The sequence below is a fragment of the Crinia signifera genome, chromosome 4 (genome assembly GCF_055691185.1).
Source record: "Crinia signifera chromosome 4, ASM5569118v1, whole genome shotgun sequence".
Classification (NCBI taxonomy): Eukaryota; Metazoa; Chordata; class Amphibia; order Anura; family Myobatrachidae; genus Crinia; species Crinia signifera.
The window spans coordinates 6,606,723-6,633,709 of record NC_139220.1 but is presented as its reverse complement, the minus strand read 5'-3'; the positions used below and the strand labels follow the sequence as shown (position 1 = coordinate 6,633,709).

The window sequence follows — 26,987 nt, the reverse complement described above, 5'->3', positions numbered from 1 at the left end:
GATGGTGCCGGGGAATCACCTAACTACAGGTGCTGTCAGTCAGGTACAGGCAGATGGTGCAGGGGAATCACCTAACTACAGGTGCTGTCAGTCAGGTACCGTAGAATCACCTAACTACAGGTGCTGTCAGTCAGGTACCGGGGAATCACCTAACTACAGGTGCTGTCAGTCAGGTACAGGCGGATGGTGCCGGGGAATCACCTAACTACAGGTGCTCTCAGTCAGGTACAGGCGGATGATGCAGGGGAATCACCTAACTACAGGTGCTCTCAGTCAGATGGTGCTGGGGAATCACCTAACTACAGGTGCTGTCAGTCAGGTACAGGCGGATGGTGCCGGGAATCACCTAACTACAGGTGCTGTCAGTCAGGTACAGCCGGATGATGCCGGGGAATCACCTAACTACAGCTGCTCTCAGTCAGGTACAGGCGGATGGTGCAGGGGAATCACCTAGCTACAGGTGCTCTTAGTCAGGTACAGGCGGATGGTGCAGGGGAATCACCGAACTACAGGTGCTGTCAGTCAGGTACAGGCGGATGGTGCCGGGAAATCACCTAACTACAGGTGCTGTCAGTCAGGTACAGGCGGATGGTGCCGGGGAAATCACCTAACTACAGGTGCTGTCAGTCAGGTACAGGCGGATGGTGCAGGGGAATCACTTAACTACTGGTGCTGTCAGTCAGGTACAGGCGGATGGTGCAGGGGAATCACCTAACTACAGGTGCTCTCAGTCAGGTACAGGCAGATGGTGCCGGGGAATCACCTAACTACAGCTGCTCTCAGTCAGGTACAGGCGGATGGTGCAGGGGAATCACCTAACTACAGGTGCTCTCAGTCAGATGGTGCCGGGGAATCACCTAACTACAGGTGCTCTCAGTCAGGTACCGGGGAATCACCTAACTACAGGTGCTCTCAGTCAGGTGCAGGATGCATGTATCATAAGTGTCACACACATGCAGGGCAGGATATTCTAACATCTGTCGCCCCACATCGCCCCCCTCCGCTGGGTACCACATTCTTAACCAAAAGATGGCGATACCCTGCATGGCGTTGCCCCAGCGGAGGGGGGGTTAGAGAATACAAAACTGTGGTAAAAACCTGATAACGGGTTTTCACCACATTTCCGGGTTAGTGTATCCCGCCCTATGTGTCTTCTCAAAGGGGCTGTTCTGCATATGATATGTCGTACGCAATCCCATTCTCCACTGCTGGGAGCAGGGCCGGTTCAGAGGTCGGACGTGCAGCTTTCCGAATCCAATGCACGGTCCCGAGCAAATAGGATATTAAAAACATCCAATTTGGACACTTTTTACCCGATTTCTCGGCCCGATCCATCGCTGCATGGGAGCCTTTAGATATATTATAGATGTGGGTCTGTGATTTGTGGGCGGCGGGGACTAATATGGCTGATGGTCCATTAACAAGACATTTGTAGACCTAATTGTCCTCTAATTAATGTGGAATATTATTATTATAATCTGCTACAGGTGTCTTTAATGTCAGTCACACGGAAGCGTAAAGCGCAGCACGCACCGCCTACACCTGTACGCAGCCTTTCCGGTAACTAGGCATACTGAGGAGGCATGGGGCATTACGTGCCTCATTAATTGCCAGGCTGCCTTCTAAATTTTTTATCAGCTCACAAAATGGCTGCCTACCATGGTTTTTGAATTAACCAAATATTAATTGAAACCAATGCAAATACATCTGCTTAATCCTGTGTCGGAGGTTTGTACACGTGGGGAGCTAGGACAGACTTTTCGTTCCTCACTGTGAGGGGGATGTCCAGCTGGGCCTTCAGCCCCTACTGGTCCGCCCTGCGGGGTGGGGTACAGAAGAGGAGGAATGCGGACAGCCTGTATAAAAAGAAATGGTTATATCATGCCAAGTCACATAGACAGAGCAGGGCCAGGACTGTACAGCAGGGGGTGTCCGCCGCTAAGGCCCCAATCACAGATGGAAGTCACGTCAGTGCATTAGATAACATTAGTGATGTCATTGGTTCTGTGTGACAAATGTATGACTTATGTTCCTTTGTTTACCTAGAGAAACGCGTCGGGTTTCATTACAAGAGTGCAGGCTTCACTCCCTGAAACACTTATTTTAGTAAGAGTTAGTGTCACCCCAAAAGGGTAATAACTCCCCTGTTTTTGATAAATGAATGAGCCCTAAATTTACATGTCAACTACAGATATACATTTACAGACTAACGTTATATAGAGGTTTCTCAACATGCTGCAAAATAGACTGAAACATTATAACTTGTTACATTGCAACTTGCTGCATTATAACTTGTTACATGGTAACTTATTGCATTATAACTTGTTACAGTGTAACTTGCTGCATTATAACTTGTTACATTGTAACTTGCTGCATTATAACTAGTTACATTGTAACTTGCTGCATTATAACTTGTTACATGGTAACTTATTGCATTATAACTTGTTACAATGTAAGTTGCTGCATTAAAACTTGCTGCATTATAACTTGTTACATTGTAACTTGCTGCATTATAACTTGTTACATTGTAACTTGCTGCATTATAACTTGTTACATTGTAACTTGCTGCATTATAACTTGTTACATTGTAACTTGCTGCATTATAACTTGTTACATTGTAACTTGCTGCATTATAACTTGTTACATTGTAACTTGTTGCATTATAACTTGTTGCAGTGTAACTTGATGCACTGTACCGAGCTGCATTATAACTTGTTACATTGTAACTTGCTGCATTATAACTTGTTACAATGTAAGTTGCTGCATTATAACTTGCTGCATTATAACTTGTTACATTGTAACTTGCTGCATTATAACTCGTTACATTGTAACTTGTTGCATTATAACTTGTTACATTGTAACTTGATGCATTGTACCGAGCTGCATTATAACTTGTTACATTGTAACTTGCTGCATTATAACTTGATGTTATATAATGTTCACTTGTTACATTGTAACTTGCTGCATTATAACTTGGCCCATTGTAACTTGCTGCATTATAACTTGTTACATTGTAACTTGCTGCATTATAACTTGACCCATTGTAACTTGCTGCATTATAACTTGTTACATTGTAACTTGCAGCATTATAATTTGTTACATTGTGACTTGCTGCATTATAATTTGACCCATTGTAACTTGCTGCATTATAACTTGTTACATTGTAACTTGCTGCATTATAACTTGTTACATTGTAACTTGCTGCATTATAACTCGTTACATTGTAACTTGTTGCATTATAACTTGTTACATTGTAACTTGATGCATTGTACCGAGCTGCATTATAACTTGTTACATTGTAACTTGCTGCATTATAACTTGATGTTATATAATGTTCACTTGTTACATTGTAACTTGCTACAATGTAACTTGCTGCATTATAACTTGACCCACTGTAACTTGCTGCATTATAACTTGTTACATTGTAACTTGCAGCATTATAATTTGTTACATTGTGACTTGCTGCATTATAACTTTTTTGCATTGTAACTTGTTACATTATAACTAGCTACATTATGTTACATTATGTCGTACTACATAACTTGTGACATTATAACTTGTTACATTATAACGTGTTACATTATAACTTGCTGCATTAAAACTTGTTACATTATAACTTGCTACATTATAACTTCTTACATTATAACTTGCTACATTATAACTACTTACATTATTACTTGCTACATTGTAGTTTGCTACATTATAAAACAAGGCTTTGCATTAGTCAGTACGTGTCTTGTGCAGATTATCTGTCTGTAAATGGCGGGAGGGGATCAGGAAGAGGCTTCCGCTAGTGTCAGATGAGCTTCGTTTGTAGGACATCTGAAGTGAGTTTATTAATGCAGCCAAGCTTATTGTTGCGGTGTTTCGGTCGCTCGTGCTAGTTTGCCGTGCCAAATTTGCACATGCGGATCGGAATTGCCACGCTGCGATATCACAGCTCAATGCATTTCTATGAGCCACAGGAGCACGTTAGATTCATGTGCGTGGTGACGGGATTGCACCAATCAATTATCAGACAAATACATCTGTATAACAGACCCTTTAGTTTATCCTATGTATACACAGCAGTTATACTGTATTCAATTTACCTATAATCCTCTTTAAGTATGGCTGGCGAAACGCGTTGGTTTAGGCATGAAAACAGGCTCTGTTCTCTCAAACCCAACCAGTAATGCTTCGCCTGGCATGGATAATACTATTCTGTTATAATCTATCCATCTTTAATTTACAATGTTTGGCATAAAAGGTTGGGATATGTCAAAGGTTAACTAAATGTGTAATCTTCAGGTTTAGCAAGCGAAACGCGTTGCATGAAAATAGAGAAGACTCGGTTCTCTCAAACCCAGATAGTAATGTGTCAGTCGATAGGTATAATACTATTCTGTTATAATAGATTCATCATTCATTTACGGTTAGCATAAATGATAAAAATTATTGTGATATAAGAAACCAAGGCTTTAACTAAACGTGTAATCGTTGAGCATGGCTAGCGAAATGCGTTGTGTAAGCAGTTTCCGGTTGATTTAATTCCCAGTAGCATCCGCGACTCTGTCCTTCTGTGATTGTGGGCCGCTATAACACTAGGACAGATCTCTCTTGCTGTACAGTGTATTTCATGCCAGAAGGAGTTTATGCAAGTCGGAATCCTAAATCTTTCCAGAAGAAAAACAAAAATATCTATAAAATAATATTAATTAAAGAAAAGAATAAAATAATAATAATAATAAAATAACTAATGTAAATGGCAGAGGAGAGACAAACGGGGGGTGAGGACGATGCAGTCACAGTTACGGAGAGAGGCAGATTACTTACGTTTAATTCGGTGATTGCTATATCAACAATGCTACCCACTACTATGAGAGCATCAAATGTATTCCAAGCATCACAGAAATAATGCTGATAGGAGCCCGGGAGGAGAAGAGGGAGAACGAGCAAGAGAGAGAAACAGAGAAAGAAAGGGAGAGAAAGAGAAAAAAAAAAAGAGAAAATCAAAGAAAAGAAAAATAAAAAGTGTGAACAAGGGAAAAAAAACGGAAATAAAAGAGTAACAGAACGGAAAGGTTTAGATGCGTTACACTGATATGTTTGGTCTCCTCTCGTACATGGCCGCTGGGCTGATACCTGCTAATCTGCGCATTGACACTCCAGAATGTAAGGTGGGGAGAGACGGGGGAGAGAAAAGACCCATTGTGCACCTCTTCCAGGGGCAGGCAGGGGGTGCCGTGGGGCTTTCCCCTTCCCTCTCTCCCTTCTCCCTGTAGGGGGGGAGGGAGGGGCTGAAAAAAAACCACTAGAAAGAAATTTGAAGGAGGGCAAAGAGAAGCACCCACACCAGCATGGAGAAGGGGAGAGAGAAGGGTTGTGCAGGGGGGGGGAGGTAGAAAGGAAGAGAGAGCCGGACCCGATATACTTACATTATTCGTCTCGCTGAGAATGACGTCTACTACGCTGCCAATGACGATCAGAAAGTCAAAGACATTCCAAGGGTCACTAAAATAACCCTACGTAGGGGAGTCAGGAGGCAAGGCAGGGTAGGGAATTAAAAAGGATTGTTAGACAGACTTATATACAGCATCAGCACTATTCCCCCTTCCTCGCCAGCAGAGCATGCAATCTAAATCAGTATAGGCCCTTGCGGCAGGGAAGGGGTTAGTGACATCTTTAACCCACCCCCATACCAAGCAGGGCACCCCCCCTCCAGCATCAGCAGGGCATGCCCAAACCAAGATGGGCACCGGCAGGGGTCAATCCAGGGATCACAGTGTTAAGTGGTCAGATTAGCCAGCAGTGAGGGGGTTATGGCGCTGCACCCAGACTCTAGTCTATGAGATGGTGTTGGGTGATGTGTGGGGTGGAACTGGCCGCTACTCAGACCTCCATCATTAATGCTAACGAGTTGCTTTATACATTCTATATATATATCTGTAACAAGCAGCGTAATACGGACACACACTACGGACAGAAGGAGGAAACAATGTCAGAATGTACCCAGAGATGGATAGAACTTAGCCTGGCCCATTATAGACCACAAGAAGCTCAAACGTCTCCATTAAAAGCCCACCGGCCATCGGCGTTCTGCTGTGACGGGGGTAGAGGGTGGGATTTGGGAGCATCGGTGCTGGGCAGATTTGGATGGACCATAATGACAATCTATACACAGAACACAGTGATGGAATAGCATTGCAATGGGTCAGCGCTCATGATCAGCAGGAACGGTGGTGGGCACAGTGGGATGGCAGACAGGGATGGCACAGACGCAAGCTGGCAATGCTGCAGGGTGTATACTGTAACAGGTTAGATGGCATGATGGGAATACTAGCCTATGCTTTAATTAAAGGACAATTCCAATAAAAGAGAAATAAAATAAAGATTAGAAGCACAGTTAGAATGTCTGACCTCGTGTTATGTGACAGCAGGACGCTGACCTCGTGTTATGTGACAGCAGGACACTGACCTCGGTGTTATGTGACAGCAGGACACTGACCTCGGTGTTATGTGACAGCAGGACACTGACCTCGGTGTTATGTGACAGCAGGACGCTGACCTTGTGTTATGTGACAGCAGGACGCTGACCTCGGTGTTATGTGACAGCAGGACGCTGACCTCGGTGTTATGTGACAGCAGGACGCTGACCTCGGTGTTATGTGACAGCAGGACGCTGACCTCGGTGTTATGTGACAGCAGGACGCTGACCTCGGTGTTATGTGACAGCAGGACGCTGACCTCGGTGTTATGTGACAGCAGGACGCTGACCTCGGTGTTATGTGACAGCAGGACGCTGACCTCGGTGTTATGTGACAGCAGGACGCTGACCTCGGTGTTATGTGACAGCAGGACCCTGACCTCGGTGTTATGTGACAGCAGGACGCTGACCTCGGTGTTATGTGACAGCAGGACGCTGACCTCGGTGTTATGTGACAGCAGGACGCTGATCTCGGTGTTATGTGACAGCAGGGCGCTGACCTCGGTGTTATGTGACAGCAGGACGCTGACCTCGGTGTTATGTGACAGCAGGACGCTGACCTCGATGTTATGTGACAGCAGGACGCTGACCTCGGTGTTATGTGACAGCAGGACGCTGACCTCGGTGTTATGTGACAGCAGGACACTGACCTCGATGTTATGTGACAGCAGGACGCTGACCTCGATGTTATGTGACAGCAGGACGCTGACCTCGATGTTATGTGACAGCAGGACGCTGACCTCGGTGTTATGTGACAGCAGGACGCTGACCTCGGTGTTATGTGACAGCAGGACGCTGACCTCGGTGTTATGTGACAGCAGGACGCTGACCTCGGTGTTATGTGACAGCAGGACGCTGACCTCTGTGTTATGTGACAGCAGGACGCTGACCTCGGTGTTATGTGACAGCAGGACGCTGACCTCGGTGTTATGTGACAGCAGGACGCTGACCTCGGTGTTATGTGACAGCAGGACGCTGACCTCGGTGTTATGTGACAGCAGGACGCTGACCTCGGTGTTATGTGACAGCAGGACGCTGACCTCGATGTTATGTGACAGCAGGATGCTGACCTCGGTGTTATGTGACAGCAGGACACTGACCTCGATGTTATGTGACAGCAGGATGCTGACCTTGTGTTATGTGACAGCAGGACGCTGACCTCGGTGTTATGTGACAGCAGGACGCTGACCTCGGTGTTATGTGACAGCAGGACACTGACCTCGGTGTTATGTGACAGCAGGACGCTGACCTCGGTGTTATGTGACAGCAGGACGCTGACCTCGGTGTTATGTGACAGCAGGACACTGACCTCGGTGTTATGTGACAGCAGGATGCTGACCTCGGTGTTATGTGACAGCAGGACGCTGACCTCGGTGTTATGTGACAGCAGGACGCTGACCTCGGTGTTATGTGACAGCAGGACGCTGACCTCGGTGTTATGTGACAGCAGGACGCTGACCTCGGTGTAACGGGACAACAGGACGCTGACCTCGGTGTAACGGGACAACAGGACACTGACCTCGGTGTAACGGGACAGCAGGCAGTACCTGCAGGAGGTGCTGGAGTGCATCTAACATGTTTCTACATCTTCTGGTGACCACAGCATAGTGCACAGCCTGTGTTCTGGTGACCACAGTATAGCGCACAGCCTGTGTTCTGGTGACCACAGTATAGCGCACAGCCTGTGTTCTGGTGACCACAGTATAGCGCACAGCCTGTGTTCTGGTGATCACAGTATAGCGCACAGCCTGTGTTCTGGTGACCACAGTATAGTGCACAGCCCGTGTTCTGGTGACCACAGTATAGTGCACAGCCCGTGTTCTGGTGACCACAGTATAGTGCACAGCCTGTGTTCTGGTGATCACAGTATAGTGCACAGCCTGTGTTCTGGTGACCACAGTATAGTGCACAGCCTGTGTTCTGGTGACCACAGTATAGTGCACAGCATGTGTTCTGGTGACCACAGCATAGTGCACAGCATGTGTTCTGGTGACCACAGCATAGTGCACAGCCCGTGTTCTGGTGACCACAGCATAGTGCACAGCCCGTGTTCTGGTGACCACAGTATAGTGCACAGCCCGTGTTCTGGTGACCACAGCAGAGTGCACAGCATGTGTTCTGGTGACCACAGCAGAGTGCACAGCCTGTGTTCTGGTGACCACAGTATAGCGCACAGCCTGTGTTCTGGTGACCACAGTATAGCGCACAGCCCGTGTTCTGGTGACCACAGTATAGCGCACAGCCTGTGTTCTGGTGACCACAGTATAGCGCACAGCCTGTGTTCTGGTGACCACAGTATAGTGCACAGCCTGTGTTCTGGTGACCACAGTATAGTGCACAGCCTGTGTTCTGGTGACCACAGTATAGTGCACAGCATGTGTTCTGGTGACCACAGCAGAGTGCACAGCCTGTGTTCTGGTGACCACAGTATAGCGCACAGCCTGTGTTCTGGTGACCACAGTATAGTGCACAGCCTGTGTTCTGGTGACCACAGTATAGTGCACAGCCCGTGTTCTGGTGACCACAGTATAGTGCACAGCCCGTGTTCTGGTGATCACAGTATAGTGCACAGCCTGTGTTCTGGTGACCACAGTATAGTGCACAGCCTGTGTTCTGGTGACCACAGTATAGTGCACAGCCTGTGTTCTGGTGACCACAGTATAGTGCACAGCCTGTGTACTGGTGACGACAGTATAGTGCACAGCCTGTGTACTGGTGACGACAGTATAGTGCACAGCCTGTGTTCTGGTGACCACAGTATAGTGCACAGCCTGTGTTCTGGTGACCACAGTATAGTGCACAGCCTGTGTACTGGTGACCACAGTATAGTGCACAGCCCGTGTGTATTAGGAGGAGGGGAGAGGTCAGTGTGCCCTGATGTCTGTGTATTAGGAGGAGGAGAGAGGTCTGTGTGCCCTGATGCCTGTGTATTAGGAGGAGGGGAGAGGCCAGTGCCCCCTGATGTCTGTGTATTAGGAGGAGGGGAGAGGTCAGTGTGTCCTGGTGTCTGTGTATTAGGAGGAGGGGAGAGGTCAGTGTGTCCTGATGTCTGTGTATTAGGAGGAGGGGAGAGGTCAGTGTGTCCTGGTGTCTGTGTATTAGGAGGAGGGGAGAGGTCAGTGTGTCCTGATGTCTGTGTATTAGGAGGAGGGGAGAGGTCAGTGTGTCCTGATGTCTGTGTATTAGGAGGAGGAGAGAGGTCAGTGTGCCCTGATGTCTGTGTATTAGGAGGAGGGGAGAGGTCAGTGTGCCCTGATGTCTGTGTATTAGGAGGAGGAGAGAGGTCTGTGTGCCCTGATGCCTGTGTATTAGGAGGAGGGGAGAGGCCAGTGCCCCCTGATGTCTGTGTATTAGGAGGAGGGGAGAGGTCAGTGTGTCCTGGTGTCTGTGTATTAGGAGGAGGGGAGAGGTCAGTGTGTCCTGGTGTCTGTGTATTAGGAGGAGGGGAGAGGTCAGTGTGTCCTGATGTCTGTGTATTAGGAGGAGGGGAGAGGTCAGTGTATCCTGATGTCTGTGTATTAGGAGGAGGGGAGAGGTCAGTGTGCCCTGATGTCTGTGTATTAGGAGGAGGGGAAAGGTCAGTGCCCCCTGATGTCTGTGTATTAGGAGGAGGAGAGAGGTCTGTGTGCACTGATGCCTGTGTAATAGGAGGAGGGGAGAGGTCAGTGTCCCCTGATGTCTGTGTATTAGGAGGAGGGGAGAGGTCAGTGTCCCCTGATGTCTGTGTATTAGGAGGAGGGGAGAGGTCAGTGCCCCCTGATGTCTGTGTATTAGGAGGAGGGGAGAGGTCAGTGCCCCCTGATGTCTGTGTATTAGGAGGAGGGGAGAGGTCAGTGCCCCCTGATGTCTGTGTATTAGGAGGAGGGGAGAGGTCAGTGTGTCCTGGTGTCTGTGTATTAGGAGGAGGGGAGAGGTCACTGTGCCCTGATGCCTGTGTATTAGGAGGAGGGGAGAGGTCTGTGTGCCCTGATGTCTGTGCATTAGGAGGGGAGAGGTCAGTGTGTCCTGTTGTCTGTGTATTAGGAGGGGAGAGGTCAGTGTGTCCTGATGTCTGTGTATTAGGAGGGGAGAGGTCAGTGTGTCCTGATGTCTGTGTATTAGGAGGAGGGGAGAGGTCTGTGTGCCCTGATGTCTGTGCATTAGGAGGGGAGAGGTCAGTGTGTCCTGATGTCTGTGTATTAGGAGGAGGGGAGAGGTCAGTGTGTCCTGATGTCTGTGTATTAGGAGGAGGGGAGAGGTCAGTGTGCCCTGATGTCTGTGTATTAGGAGGAGGGGAGAGGTCAGTGTGTCCTGATGTCTGTGTATTAGGAGGAGGGGAGAGGTCAGTGTGCCCTGATGTCTGTGTATTAGGAGGAGGGGAGAGGTCAGTGTGTCCTGATGTCTGTGTATTAGGAGGAGAGGAGAGGTCAGTGTGTCCTGATGTCTGTGTATTAGGAGGAGGGGAGAGGTCAGTGCCCCCTGATGTCTGTGTATTAGGAGAAGGGGAGAGGTCAGTGTGTCCTGATGTCTGTGTATTAGGAGGAGGGGAGAGGTCAGTGCCCCCTGATGTCTGTGTATTAGGAGAAGGGGAGAGGTCAGTGTGTCCTGATGTCTGTGTATTAGGAGGAGGGGAGAGGTCAGTGTGTCCCGATGCCTGTGTATTAGGAGGAGGGGAGAGGTCAGTGCACCCCCTGATATCTCTGTATTAGGAGGAGGGGAGAGGTCAGTGCCCCCTGATGTCTGTGTATTAGGAGAAGGGGAGAGGTCAGTGTGTCCTGATGTCTGTGTATTAGGAGGAGGGGAGAGGTCAGTGTGTCCTGATGTCTGTGTATTAGGAGGGGAGAGGTCAGTGTGCCCTGATGCCTGTGTATTAGGAGGGGAGAGGTCAGTGTGTCCTGATGCCTGTGTATTAGGAGGGGAGAGGTCAGTGCGCCCCCTGATATCTCTGTATTAGGAGGAGGGGAGAGGTCAGTGTGCCCTGATGTCTGTGTATTAGGAGGAGGGCAGAGGTCAGTGCACCCCCTGATATCTCTGTATTAGGAGGAGGGGAGAGGTCAGTGCCCCCTGATGTCTGTGTATTAGGAGAAGGGGAGAGGTCAGTGTGTCCTGATGTCTGTGTATTAGGAGGAGGGGAGAGGTCAGTGTGTCCCGATGCCTGTGTATTAGGAAGAGGGGAAAGGTCAGTGCACCCCCTGATATCTCTGTATTAGGAGGGGAGAGGTCAGTGCGCCCCCTGATATCTCTGTATTAGGAGGGGAGAGGTCAGTGCCCCCTGATGCCTGTGTATTAGGAGGGGAGAGGTCAGTGTGTCCCGATGCCTGTGTATTAGGAAGAGGGGAAAGGTCAGTGCACCCCCTGATATCTCTGTATTAGGAGGAGGGAGGCTGTGTATGTAGCGGTCTGATATGGCTCAGGGAATGGAAGATACAGGTTAGACAGGAGTCAGCGCGGGTCAGAGCCTGGAAATGGAGCTTATTGTTAGCGGGAGGAGAGATGCGGCTGCTCCAGGGAGAGGCTCAGAGCTGAAAACAAGACCAACCTGCAAATAAATCTCTGCACATACCATGCACCAGCTGACCACCAGGGGGCAGCAATCAGGCCTCCCCTCTGCAGAACAAATGTATTGTCAATGGGATTTCTCACATATATCCAGCGGGATTCGGACGACATTGGCAATAAGTCAACACAAACAAAATGTTGACATGGCAATGGACGACTCTTGAAAAGGTTGACATGTGCTTTTTGATACTTTACCACCGACGTGGACTCTGATTGGGAACGGTAAAGTGTGACGGGCGCAGCGAGGAGCCACACCCAAAGCATGGCGAGGGTAGTCAGCCGTGCCAGTGTACTCCCTACACTAACTGGGGGTCCACATGAAAACACCTGAAGAACCCATGTCTATCTTTTGTGTGTGTCGACCTTTTGTCGACCCAAGTGTCCATATCCATTCCGGCACCTTTTCTTGCTATACAGCTCTTTATCGGGGGGCTGTTTCTGCAGGGGTAGATTGGGGTCCTGTCTATATAGGACTTATAGGACTGTTGCTAGGACACGTCGGCCACAAAGCTGCAAATCCCCCTCCAGATGCAGTATATATATATATATATACACACACAGTATACACACATATACAGTATATATATCTATCATGAATGCAGACAATGCGCCAGACTCCTGATTGTAAGTAAAGCAAAAAAACAAAAACGATGAACTTACATTCCAGTTCTAACACCGCCCACCCAAATCTAAATAACTCTCTCTGCCCCCCTGCAGTGCAGCATGGTGTTACCTAGGTCTCTCTGCACATGTTACATCTGCCCCCTGCAGTGCAGCATGGTGGTACCTAGGTCTCTCTGCACATGTTACATCTGCCCCACCCCCCTGCAATGCAGCATGGTGTTACCTAGGTCTCTCTGCACATGTTACATCCGCCCTCTGCAGTGCAGCATTGTGTTACCTAGGTCTCTCTGCACGTTACATCTGCCCCCTGCAGTGCAGCATGATGTTACCTAGGTCTCTCTGTACATGTTACATCTGCCCACTGCAGTGCAGCATGGTGTTACCCAGGTGTCTCTGTGCACATGTTACATCCACCCTCTGCAGTGCAGCACGGTGTTACCTAGGTCTCTCTGCACATGTTACATCCGCCCTCTGCAGCGCAGCATGGTGTTACCCAGATCTCTCTGCACATGTTACATCTGCCCTCTGCAGCACAGCATGGTGTTACCTACGTCTCTCTGCACATGTTACATCCACCCTCTACAGTGCAGCATGGTGTTACCTAGGTCTCTCTGCACATGTTACATCCGCCCTCTGCAGTGCAGCACGGTGTTACCCAGGTGTCTCTGTGCACATGTTACATCTGCCCTCTGCAGTGCAGCATGGTGTTACCCAGGTGTCTCTGTGCACATGTTACATCTGCCCTCTGCAGTGCAGCATGGTGTTACCCAGGTGTCTCTGTGCACATGTTACATCTGCCCTCTGCAGTGCAGCATGGTGTTACCCAGGTGTCTCTGTGCACATGTTACATCTGCCCTCTGCAGTGCAGCATGGTGTTACCCAGGTGTCTCTGTGCACATGTTACATCTGCCCTCTGCAGTGCAGCATGGTGTTACCCAGGTGTCTCTGTGCACATGTTACATCTGCCCTCTGCAGTGCAGCATGGTGTTACCTAGTTGCTCCCTTTTTTGCTTTACTTACAAACATGAATCAGTCACAATTTTCTCTATCGAAATCCGGATGTGACAGATGACCCACGTGTCGGGTCTGTATACCGTGGGGCTCTCAGTTCCCCCGGGGGACAGTTTATGTGGCCGGACAATGATACCCAAATCAGTTATATCAAGGTCAGAGCCATGGGTGGATCTGTCTATGGGCCCAAATGTCAGGGTTCTTCACTTTGGCCTCCCTCATACTAAGAAGTGGCCCCTGCTCTGCTGCCCCTGGGGGCTAAAGCCAAATGGTGGTGCACTATATTCCACCATTGGCCGGGACCCGCCAGATGAGGCCGGAGTAGGGTAACGCTGATGGGATCCAGTGGTCAGTTTGGGGGGGGGGGGGGGCATACAATGTCACTGCCTTATGGGGGACCTGAGATATTGGGTGCAGGGTGTATTATTGTCACATATGTAATTCACTGTTATGGCAAAGGGTCCGCACTGCCGACACGTCAGCTGATCACATCTCCACTAAGGATTTTACCAAAGGTTGGCAGTGCCACTACTGGGCACCACAGGCCGGCAGGTAAGTGTCTCACACTTGCCCAGAGACATGTCAGTGCGGGAAAAGCAGGACTACAGAGACCAGAATGCATTGCAGGAACACTAATGGAAGCAGAGCATTGCTACAATGTAGCACAACGTTTGCCCCAGTTCTGTCACATCAGACATGGGGATATTAGCTGGTTACTCCATTAATGAGGATTTGGCCCTTCTGCGGCGAGGGCCCCCGTGGGAGAGATGCACCCTCTGGGGACGGGAGCCCAGCAGGAACCATCTGAAGCCCCCAGCGTCATAGACATCTACTCAGTGATGAAATGGCATCTAAGGCCCCAATGTTCTCCATTAACGAGATTCCGGGATATAGGCAGAGTCTAATGTCACCGCAGGGTTCTCCCGATGCGTCTCCGGCGTACGGAAGGAGAACAGAACCAGTCTGGAGCCTGAGCTTTTCCCGTATCACAATCCACAAGCGGAGAGTGTGGCTGAGGCCGTGGGTAGTGGTAGGGTGGACGTGGTGAAGGGTTTAGGAGTGACCAGAATGACGGTCCCATCAGTGGCGATTCCAAAAATATAACTATGCCGATATGAAAGTTGTACCCACAATAATTCTGTGCACTCATATACGTATTAATAGGCATAAATAGTGGGAATGTTTTTTCAATTAAAAATCAAGTCGTTAAAAAAATGAAATAAACAAAAATAACAAAAATACATTCCGGTCCGAAGAGCTTGCAATCTACCATTTTTTTTTCCATTTTAGCACAAACCGATCAGATATAGCGCATGAGGTCACAAGGGCTGAGCGGTCCCTCTCTCTCCGAGCATCTGATCTCTCACCAGCGGACCATGTTCAGGAAATCCAGCTCTCTGCAAAAGCGCGACCAGACGGTGTAACAAGCCTGGCACTCTCCCGGCACCTCAGGGGAGGGGATAGTATCAGTCACGCCAGTAAGGCCAACGTCTGTCCCCTCCCCCAAGTCAGCAATATTTACAGTTATAGCGTGAGAATTCCCGATGCATTCTGGTACCTGTAGTCCTGATTACACAAAGCGATGCTATACGGTATTCCCGGGCGGTTAACCCAGACAGGTACTGCCGGAACACGTCTTCTGTGCTGCAAGTTTGAATTGAGTGTGAAATGTCCGAATTTCGACATCCTCTTGCTACAAGTGCTGTCTTACAGCCATGATACATCAGGGGAATCTGCAGCTTATCGGGGGGGGGGGGGGGGGGGTGATATCACCACACTGGCCTGAAGGTGCCGTTCGCTTTGGGGGAGCGGTGAGTTGAGTTTGGGGGTCCCTGAACTGGGTACTAAAATCCGGGGGAGCGGATTATACGGCGTTATTACACTGTTACTCCATACTGTTCTGGCACAGATAGAATTCTTGAGAAAATTTCGGGGGGTAGGTGGCCGGGGGTGCCTAATTGCTGGACGCCCCATTAATAAAGCCCCTTTCCACGCACACACACGCACAGTCGCTCAGTACCTACCTTTGGTTTGAACGCTATGAGTTTAAGGATCATCTCCACGGTGAAGAGGCCGGTAAACAGCATATTCAGGATGTTCATCGCTTCCTTGAAAGAACAGTTCTGTCCGTGGTGCTGAAACGAGAGGGGAGAGATCAGCGGGGACTGTCACCCCTGAGATGCCATCCAGCCGGGCGAGGGTAACACTCAGTGCCTGGTCTGAGGTGTGCGCAATTCCCAAACAAGTGGCTCGTAGTCCCAGATCCCGACCCAAAATAGTCAGGATCGGTATTCATTAACAGGTTTCATTTCTCCCGATTCCCAGACGGATCGCTGATCAGCGCTGGCTGCTGCATAGCGGTGCCGTGGATCGGGGAATCGGGAAGATAATGTATGCAGCTATAACTCACATTTATTATACTATAGATTTAATGTCTGCACATACACTCATCCAATCTATCACACGCAGCCTTGTATCCCGTTACAGATACATCATATGCGGGACTTTACATTGTATCATATGGGACCTGGATCCAGCAAATGTTATGATCTTGCGATCTCCGGATCTGATGCGTTGGATCGGAATCGGAGGTTAGGCAAATGCGGTTTGGGCACTTTTCACCCAATTTCTTATCACGATCCGTCGGAATCGGGTGAAATGGTTCCAAATCGTATAAGTGTATGGCCAGCTTAATTGTAGATCTGCAGAACATAGCTCTGTCCCATCTACCCCCTGACAGGTACATAGTAATATATCCTGCAGATTATTACATTACTGACCTCTCTACTGACCTGCAGAACATCGCTCTGTCCCATCTACCCCCTTACAGGTACCTAGTGATATATCCTGCAGATTATTACATTACTGACCTCTCTAGTGACCTGCAGAACATCGCTCTGTCCCATCTACCCCCTTACAGGTACCTAGTGATATATCCTGCAGATTATTACATTACTGACCTCTCTAGTGACCTGCAGAACATCGCTTTGTCCCATCTACCCCCTTACAGGTACATAGTGATATATCCTGCAGATTATTACATTACTGACCTCCCTAGTGACCTGCAGAACATCGCTCTGTCCATTGTACCCCCTTACAGGTACATAGTGATATATCCTGCAGATTATTACATTACTGACCTCTCTAGTGACCTGCAGAACATCGCTCTGTCCCATCTACCCCCTGACAGGTACCTAGTGATATATCCTGCAGATTATTACATTACTGACCTCTCTAGTGACCTGCAGAACATCGCTCTGTCCCATCTTCCCCCTGACAGGTACATAGTGATATATCCTGCAGATTATTACATTACTGACCTCTCTAGTGACCTGCAGAACATCGCTCTGTCCCATCTACCCCCTGACAGGTACCTAGTGATATATCCTGCAGATTATTACATTACTGACCTCCCTAGTGACCTGCAGAACATCGCTCTGTCCCATCTACACCCTGACAGGTACGTAGTGATATATCCTGCAGATTATTACATTACTGACCTCCCTAGTGACCTGCAGAACATCGCTCTGCCCCATCTACCCCCTTACAGGTACGTAGTGATATATCCTGCAGATTATTACATTACTGACCTCCCTAGTGACCTGCAGAACATCGCTCTGTCCCATCTACCCCCTGACAGGTACATAGTGATATATCCTGCAGATTATTACATTACTGACTAGTGATCTGCAGAACATCGCTCTGTCCCATCTACCCCCTTACAGGTACATAGTGATATATCCTGCAGATTATTACATTACTGACCTCTCTAGTGATCTGCAGAACATCGCTCTGTCCCAGCTACCCTATGACAGGTACATAGTGATATATCCTGCAGAGTATTACATTACTGACTAGTGACCTGCAGAACATCGCTCTGTCCCATCTACCCCCTGACAGGTACATAGTGATATATCCTGCAGATTATTACATTACTGACCTCCCTAGTGATCTGCAGAACATCGCTCTGTCCAAGCTACCCTCTGACAGGTACATAGTGATATATCCTGCAGATTATTACATTACTGACCTCTCTAGTGACCTGCAGAATATCACTCTGCCCCATCTACCCCCTGACAGGTACATAGTGATATATCCTGCAAATTATTACATTACTGACCTCCCTAGTGATCTGCAGAACATTGCTCTGTCCCATCTACCCCCTGACAGGTACCTAGTGATATATCCTGCAGATTATTACATTACTGACCTCTCTAGTGATCTGCAGAACATTGCTCTGTCCCATCTACCACCTGACAGGTAAATAGTGATATATCCTGCAGATTATCACATTACTGATCCCTCTAGTGATCTGCAGAACATTGCTCTGTACCATCTAACACCTGACAGGTACATAGTGATATATCCTGCAGATTATTACATTAGTGACCTCTCTAGTGATCTGCAGAGCGTCGCACTGTCCCATCTACCCCCTGACAGGTACATAGTGATATATCCTGCAGATTATTACATTACTGACCTCCCTAGTGACCTGCAGAACATCGCTCTGTCCCATCTAACACCTGACAGGTACATAGTGATATATCCTGCAGATTATTACATTAGCGACCTCTCTAGTGATCTGCAGAACATCGCTCTGTCCCATCTACCCCCTGACAGGACACAGACGTCACCAACAGACACGTATGACACTGACCTGTCACCACACACAGACACGTATGACACTGACCTGTCACCACACAGACACGTATGACGCTGACCTGTCACCACACACAGACACGTATGACACTGACCTGTCACCACACACAGACACGTATGACGTTGGCCTGTCACCACACACAGACACCTATGAAACTGACCTGTCACCACAGACACGTATGATGCTGACCTGTCACCACAGACACGTATGACGCTGACCTTTTACCACACACAGACACGTATGACACTGACCTGTCACCACACACAGGCACGTATGACGCTGACATGTTACACGGACACTATAAGGCGTGTTACCTGCATGGCCAGACAGATGGTGTTGAGCAGGATCAGGACAAACATGAGGTACTCGAAGTAGGTGGAGTTGACCACGTACCACACCTTGTACTGGTACTGGTTCTTAGGTATGTACCTGCGGATGGGCCGCGCCTTCAGAGCGTACTCCACACACTGGCGCTGCGGGGAGAGCAACCAGAGACGCATCAATCACACGTATGTATAATAACGTAACCACCGCCGCGGTGTGCAGGCCTACTCCGGTCTGTGCGCTACGTATGTATAATAACATAACCACCACCACTGTGTGCAGGCCTACACTGGTCTGTGTGCTACGTATGTATAACAATGTAACCACCGCCGCGGTGTGCAGGCCTACGCCGGTCTGTGCACTACGTATGTATAATAACGTAACCACCGCCGCGGTGTGCAGGCCTACGCCGGTCTGTGTGCTACGTATGTATAACGATGTAACCACCGCCGCGATGTGCAGGCCTACACTGGTCTGTGTGCTACGTATGTATAACAATGTAACCACCGCCGTGGTGTGCAGGCCTACGCCGGTCTGTGTGCTACGTATGTATAATAACGTAACCACCGCCGCGGTGTGCAGGCCTACGCCGGTCTGTGCACTACGCATGTATAATAACGTAACCACCGCCGCGGTGTGCAGGCCTACGCCGGTCTGTGCACTACGTATGTATAATAACGTAACCACCGCCGCGGTGTGCAGGCCTACGCCGGTCTGTGCACTACGTATGTATAATAACGTAACCACCGCCGCGGTGTGCAGGCCTACGCCGGTCTGTGCACTACGCATGTATAATAACGTAACCACCGCCGCGGTGTGCAGGCCTACGCCGGTCTGTGTGCTATGTATGTATAATAACGTAACCACCGCCGCGGTGTGCAGGCCTACGCCGTTCTGTGTGCTACGTATGTATAATAACGTAACCACCGCCGCGGTGGGCAGGCCTATGCCGGTCTGTGCACTACGTATGTATAATAACGTAACCACCGCCGCGGTGTGCAGGCCTACACCGGTCTACAGATTGGTGCCGTTTGAAGAATCTTTTCCATATTCAAATAACCTTAGAGACTTTTACCAAACAAAACTTATCGGTACATAAAGTCCCAGACGCCCCCCTCCCCCCTGTGTTTTGGCAGAGCCCTCTCCCCGCCTAGTACCTGGTTCTTGTCCAGCTCGCAGTTCTTGTACTCCTGCTCACCCTGCTCCTGGAAGGTGACAATGACGAAACCTACGAAGATGTTCATCATGAAGAAGGCGATGATGATAATGTAGATAATGAAGAAGATGGAAATCTCCACCCGGTGGTTGTAGATGGGACCTACGTCCTCGGTGTGGGAGTCGATGGCCCTATACAGCAGCCTGAAAAACGGAGGAGAGGGTTATTGTCACAACTCCCTTTTCCCACCCCCTACAGATGTCTTCCCCAACAGACGTCTTCCCAAACAGGACTATAGGTGTCTTCCTCTACAGGCATCGTCCCCAACAGGCATCTTCCTCAACAGACATTCTCCTCTACATGCGTCTTCCCCTACAGGCATCTTCACATACAGGTGATTTTCTCTACAGGACTTGAGGTGTCGTCCTCTACAGGTAACTTCCCCTACAGGTGCCCTCCTCTACCTGTCCTCGGCTATAGGTGTCTTCCTCAGTTATATACCGTGTTATAATATGTTATGTTACACTGTCACTATGTATACCCTTGCACGTGGTGTGGACACTTTTTGGCAGCCTAACAATAACAGCGGTGTACCATGTTGGTGGCCATGACATACTGGCGCTTGTAGCCATTGGTGGGAGGGGTGCACAGGCTTGGTTTCTGGGCCAGGTTAGGTTTGTGACGACTAACACCAGACGCTGCTGGTAAAACGTGCAAAAAATATTTGGTGCAACAATTTCCCAATAACCTGCACCACAAGCGCAGTTCTCCTACATCCTTCTCTTGTACCAATGTCTAGTACTTTGTGCAGGTGCCGGATCCATACTGCGCCTCTGGAATACAGGTGTGTGACATTGTATCTGGGTGCTGATTGGGGGTGAGCACAGCTTCGGTTTCGCCTTTGTTGTGGGGAAATGAAGTGGCTAGGATCGGAAGATGGGAGATTTCCTGGCCCTTTTGTTGGATCTGGGGTAACCATCTTGCGTGACGCCAATGGACTGTAATGGTGCCTTAAGGACTTCGTTTGTGGACCAGTCCTCTAGAAAGTGCATTTAAGGAGACGGGCTTAATTACCCCAGCTGAACTACAAGCCCAAGCACTACCAGAGATGACTTTAAGGAGTCAGTCCACCTGCAGATTACTTTAACTTTTCGACTTGCTATTCCCGCCTCCCTTTGTGCTTGTTACCCCCAAACCCCTGCCTCATTCTGCAGGGCGGTGTACCGCCATGCATGACGAATTAAGCGTCTCTCATCCAAGGACAGTCAGGATAATGGAATTCTGCTGAGACGACACAAAGGGGTCGGTGAGGAAATTCAGGGGGAAGTCAGCAATCTGTTTGGGGAAGGTGGCAGGAAAACCAACAAATGACATTAATATGAAGGTGAGAGACCCGTTTAGTATTAAACATGATTACAAGAAATGTACTTCGGGCATTGTACCCATCTGACCTCTGCCTGCGCCCGTCTCCGCCGACGAGTGATTACTAAAGCCGTTCTGACGTTACGCCGTCCCCGTACCAGCGAAACAGATGTTAATGGGATGCATCAACTTAATTGGATCTCTGCATCTGTGCCAACGATCTCGAGCCGACGTGAGACCCATCTGCCGTCTCTTGCGCGGAGAAGAAGTTGGCACTGCCCATAGAGCTATGTATCAGCCCTGAGACGGCTGTTTATAATCTAATTAAATGATGGTATTGCATGGAAATAACGTCATTAACGAGCTCTGCCTGGCTGCGTAATTGGGAGAGTAATGTCATTACAAGTAATAAATGGTATTTTAAAAACATATAGAATTGTCGATTTTTATTAACGCTTGTCACAAAATACAGCCCACACAGGATCTAATATTACACGGAGACGAGCGTCAATCATCCTGTCGCATTTAATCTGTGAGTGACATATGTCGTTCTACGCGGTGTGAAAATAACTTTTTCCTTTCTTTAAATTAGGTGTCAAATTCCCAGGATCATTTCTGCAGGAGGAACGTTAGGAGGGAAGGCGCCCCTTCTTCCGAAGCATTTGGTGCAGTGGCTCCCAAATCAGGTCCTCAAGGCAAAGTAGCATCTCATGTTTTCAGGAGAGCCACGTTTAAGCCCATGTGACTTAGGGGCTCATTTATCATTGTATATTTGCGGCTAAGTCTCCCAAAACACCCGTTTTCAACGCTCAGCCGCAATTAGGTGTCCCCTGAATGTGTGAACGGGAGGCCGGAGGAAATATCGCTTATACCTGCTGCAGGCATCTGGTCAATAAATCGGATGTCAATAGATTGATATGGCTACAGTCTAAGGGCTACAGATCACCGAATTCATTCCAGCAGGAACCCTCTACCGGAATGGCAGCTGTATATATGCACTATGAATATTATAACGTATATATTGTAGGAAACACAGCGTGACGAATGTCCGTCACTGTATCGTTAGGTTCATACAGGTCCCTTGCATTGCCGTAAAACCAGTATAAGGACCCCCTCTGACACGGCTATATGTGAGGATGGGCTCCTAACGCATTGAATTATCCGGGCCCCAGAGGCTCCTGGGAGGTCACACGACACTTCGGACAAACCTAGGGGGACAGCCAAGTGATACTTGTACATTTTTCCCCCAAGACGTCACCGCAAAACCCCCCCCCCCCAAGACTCCCCTCATTCCCAGGACTCACTCCGGCCACCCCTCAAAGGTGGAGACGGTGAAAAGCGCCATCATTGCTGCGAGGACGTTATCAAAGTCAAACTTGCTGTTCTCCCAGTTCCGGTCCTGAATGATTGGTTGCGACACGTCGCCGTCCTTGTAGGTGATATACTTCCCCCTGTGCATCGGAACACATAGAAATTACACAAAATCAAATCACAGGTCAAAGGGTCAGTGGGATCCTCAAACCCAGTCCTTGGAAACCCCTAACAGTCCACGCTTGCCGGACCACTGAGCCGGTGCACCACTGCATTCATTACTTACCAGCACAGGTGGCCCGCAAAACATGGACTGGCACGGGTTCTGGGGGACCGGTACTTATCTACTTATAATTACAGGATATTACTTAGATGGGGAGTAGTCACACCACAGACCCCCCCCCCTCAACACATGCATACACACACACACACACACACACACTTCCTAACAGGAACAGTGTAAGGACACACAGAAGGAAATGTATAGGGATTACTGATCCCTATGGAGAAATAGATTAGTGAATGCAGTACATAATGGTCAGGATTTAGAGTTGCCAACAATATATACAGTACATCCGCAGTGCAGATGCCTGGTCAGTATCCTGACATCGGAATCACCACTGGCGGAGCTCTGACTGCGGGGGGAGCGCAAAGAAGCCCCTTGCGGGCTTGCTGCGGGCTTACCTTGCCACATTTTCTATTCTCCCTCTATGGGGGTTGTGGTCCCCCACAAGGGAGAATAGCCCCTGTCAGTCGGGATCCCCCCTTTTGGAGCACGGGCAGCCGGGATACTGACCGTTGGGATCCCCCCTGTCGGAGCACGGGCAGCCGAGATACTGACCGTTGGGATCCCCCCTGTCGGAGCACGGGCAGCCGAGATACTGACCGTTGGGATCCCCCCTGTCGGAGCATGGGCAGTCGGCATACTGACCGTTGGGATCCCCCCTCTCAAACAGTCATCTGGCACCGCAGTGGCAGACAGTGCACGTTACTGCGCATTTCTGCAGAAAGGGGCGGGACTTACACTGGGATAAGACCAGACCATTTCTATTGGTTGCAGACACTTATTAATATCGCCCTAGGGATCACATGGGTCAGATGTTATATTTACCTGCACTCGGCCGCGGTGATCTTCGAGCTGTCCGTGCAGCTGTACAACTTTCCCTGTCATCAAAATCAAACAGCCAGTTAGCGCACACTACAGACGCACCACGCAGCCCCTCCCACTGCGCCGGGACAGAGAAGACTCTGTTAGCATTGGGCTTTCTGTGCATCTCTTTTTGCCAAAAAGGTGTCTCAATCGCAAGCTGACGTGACAAGGACGCATCGACAGACTGCGCTGATTAATCGGATACTTGTATATCTGTGTGCAGCCGAGTCTCTGAGTCTTTACACGAAGCGTTCCAGATATTGGCCCCACCTGAAAATGGCGGTAGACCAATGTAGCCTATGAGCTTCTCACTAATTTGCCAGCCGGGCAGAGGGTTCCCCCCGGCCACTGTGCAGCGCGGTCTCTGTAAACAGCGCATGCAGCCGTCACAGCACATCGGAAGGCGGAGCCTCTGCGCGTGCCTGATCATACAAACCACAGATGAGATCGCATATTGCAATGTGATCCCACCCAGATCGCAATGAATATATTACCTTGGTAAGCGGGACAGTTGGGAGGTATGCAGCACACATATCGTGGACCGCTGCAAATGGGCATTCAGGATGCCAGGCCATGCCCCTCCCATAAAGTTATGCCCCCTCGCATGAGGTCACACACTCCTGATAATATGTATTTAATGATTTACAGTAGTTTGTTCATCTTCAGAATGACATCTAACAGCATGCAACCCCCCTTCTAGCCAGCAGATGTCACTGTTGCTATTAAAACACATTTGGCTGTAAGACGAATTTCTCCATACACAGCAATAGCAACAGTGACCCCTGCAGGCCAGAGAATGATAAAAGTAGTTTAAAAATATTGGGGGGGAACTCTACAACTTGTATTTGCGCACAGACGCTGTTGTAAAACCGCTTTATCTCTCTCTTAGACAAAGGGCCTGATTCTTACATGGGAATAGAGTAAGAAAGAGCAAGTGTTTGAGCACAACTGTACTGCAGGGGGGCAGATGTAACATGTGCAGAGAAATTACCATAGGTTTGGGAGGGGTGTGTCCAAACTAAAATCTAAGCTGCAATGTAATAATATATATGTCCGGCAAGTGTGGGCAACATGCAAAATCCGACTGTATTTACCCTGCATGCAAATAAATCTGTGTTTGCACCTGTGGTTCGTCCAGGTGCAGCGTCACCTGCTCTTTGTGACTTTTCCCACCAGAGAATCAGGCCCAGAGTGTCCTCCGTCTATGGTGCACAATGTACCTTAATACTTCCCGCTAACGTCTACATGTCCCAGGAGTGGCGCCCCATTGGGGTTTGTCTTGCACCTCACCTTGAACAGCTGTACCCCGATACAAGCGAACATGAACTGCAGCAGAGTGGTAACAATGACGATATTCCCGATGGTACGGATGGCCACGAAGACACACTGGACCACGTGCTGGGGAGGGGGAGACAGAGAACCCATTACATATCCAGGATTACAGCTACCGGCAGTCAGACAAGAATAAGGAACTACAACTCCCAGCGGCCTCTTTACTCTGTGATATGCAGCGAGACGCTGAGATGTGTGTCTGCTGCCAATGTGCTTGCGGTGTGCTGCCTGTTATATGCGCAGGACACCAGGAAACCGCTGTAGAATGGCCAGAACAATGGGGCCTGTACCGGCGGCCAGTCACGCTCACTTACCTTCAGGCCTTTAGCTCTGTTGATGGCTCTGAGCGGTCGCAGAACCCGAAGAACCCGCAAAATTTTTACCACGTTGATGGCGCTGGACCTGCATAGAAGAGGAGCGAGTGAGTAAAGGGAGCAGACGCCCGGACAGCTGGACACCCCCTCCCCCCCCCCTCCCCCGGGACTCACTGTATTCCAAAGGAAATGAGCGAGACGCTGACCACCAGCAGGTCCAAGATGTTAAAGTAATTCCTGCAGAATGAACCCTTATGCAAGAACGCACCATAAGCCGTCATCTGAAACATAAGGCATGTCCGTCAAACGACACAAGACATGACCTCCTCTGTCACAGTAACAATGTATCACTACTTCTGCAGGGGAGGAGCTACAATGTATCACTTATAGACTGCTACTGCAGGGGAGGAGCTACAATGTATCACTTATATACGGCTACTACAGGGGAGGAGCTACAATGTATCAAATATATACCACTGCATGGGAGGAGCTACAATGTATCAATTATATACTACTGAGGGAGGAGCTACAATGTATCACTTATATACTGCTACTGCAGGGGAGGAGCTACAATGTATCAAATATAGACTACTGCAGGGGACGAGCTACAATGTATCACTTATAAACTGCTACGGCAGGGGAGGAGCTACAATGTATCACTTATATACTACTTCTGCAGGGGAGTAGCTACAATGTATCACTTATATACTGCTACTGCATGGGAGGAGCTACAATGTATCACTTATATACTGCTACTGCAGGAGGAGCTACAATGTATCACTTATATACTGCAGGGGATGAGCTACAATGTATCACTTATATAATGCTACTGCAGGGGAGGAGCTACAATGTATCACTTATATACTACTGAGGGAGGAGCTACAATGTATCACTTATATACTACTGAGAGAGGAGCTACAATGTATCAAATATAGACTACTGCAGGGGAGGAGCTACAATGTATCACTTATAAACTGCTACTGCAGGGGAGGAGCTACAATGTATCACTTATATACTACTTCTGCAGGGGAGGAGCTACAATGTATCACTTATATACTGCTACTGCAGGGGAGGAGCTACAATGTATCACTTATATACTGCTACTGCAGGGGAGGAGCTACAATGTATCACTTATATACTGCTACTGCAGGCAGAGCTACAATGTATCACTTATATACTGCAGGGGAGGAGCTACAATGTATCACTTATATACTGCTACTGCAGGAGAGGAGCTACAATGTATCACTTATATACTACTTCTGCAGGGGAGGAGCTACAATGTATCACTTATATACTACTACTGCAGGGGAGGATCTACAATGTATCACTTATATACTGCAGGGGAGGAGCTACAATGTATCACTTATATACTGCTACTGCAGGGGAGGAGCTACAATGTAATACTTATATACTGCTACTGCAGAAGGAGCTACAATGTATCACTTATATACTGCTACTGCAGGGGAGGAGCTACAATGTATCACTTATATACTACTTCTGCATGGGAGGAGCTACAATGTACCAAATATATACTACTGCAGGGGAGGAGCTACAATGTATCACTTATATACTACTTCTGCAGGGGAGGAGCCATAATGTATCAAATATATACCACTGCAGGGGAGGAGCTACAATGTATCACTTATTTACTACTACTTCTGCATGGGAGGAGCTACAATGTATAACTTATATACTACTTCTGCAGGGGAGGAGCTATAATGTATCAAATATATACTACG

At 48.7% G+C, this 26,987-nt stretch overlaps 1 protein-coding gene across 14 annotated transcripts in view; it reads right to left on the bottom strand.

The window, feature by feature from the left end:
- The window catches only part of CACNA1C (calcium voltage-gated channel subunit alpha1 C), a 319,991-nt gene that overhangs the window by 46,637 nt on the left and 246,367 nt on the right, over positions 1-26,987 (bottom strand). For 5 of the 14 annotated variants that reach the window (XM_083180855.1, XM_083180859.1, XM_083180862.1 and 2 more), the window contains exons 22-30: positions 25,423-25,529; positions 25,249-25,336; positions 24,893-25,000; positions 23,564-23,616; positions 22,446-22,592; positions 19,781-19,982; positions 18,614-18,772; positions 15,664-15,774; positions 5,418-5,504 (exon numbers count right to left, since the gene is read on the bottom strand). In XM_083180855.1, coding sequence (XP_083036981.1) covers positions 5,418-5,504; positions 15,664-15,774; positions 18,614-18,772; positions 19,781-19,982; positions 22,446-22,592; positions 23,564-23,616; positions 24,893-25,000; positions 25,249-25,336; positions 25,423-25,529 — 1,062 coding nt within the window. Of the gene's footprint in view, positions 1-4,815; positions 4,900-5,417; positions 5,505-15,663; positions 15,775-18,613; positions 18,773-19,780; positions 19,983-22,445; positions 22,593-23,563; positions 23,617-24,892; positions 25,001-25,248; positions 25,337-25,422; positions 25,530-26,987 lie in introns of all 14 variants that reach the window. The other 9 variants (XM_083180858.1, XM_083180864.1, XM_083180857.1 and 6 more) reach the window with 3 other exon arrangements.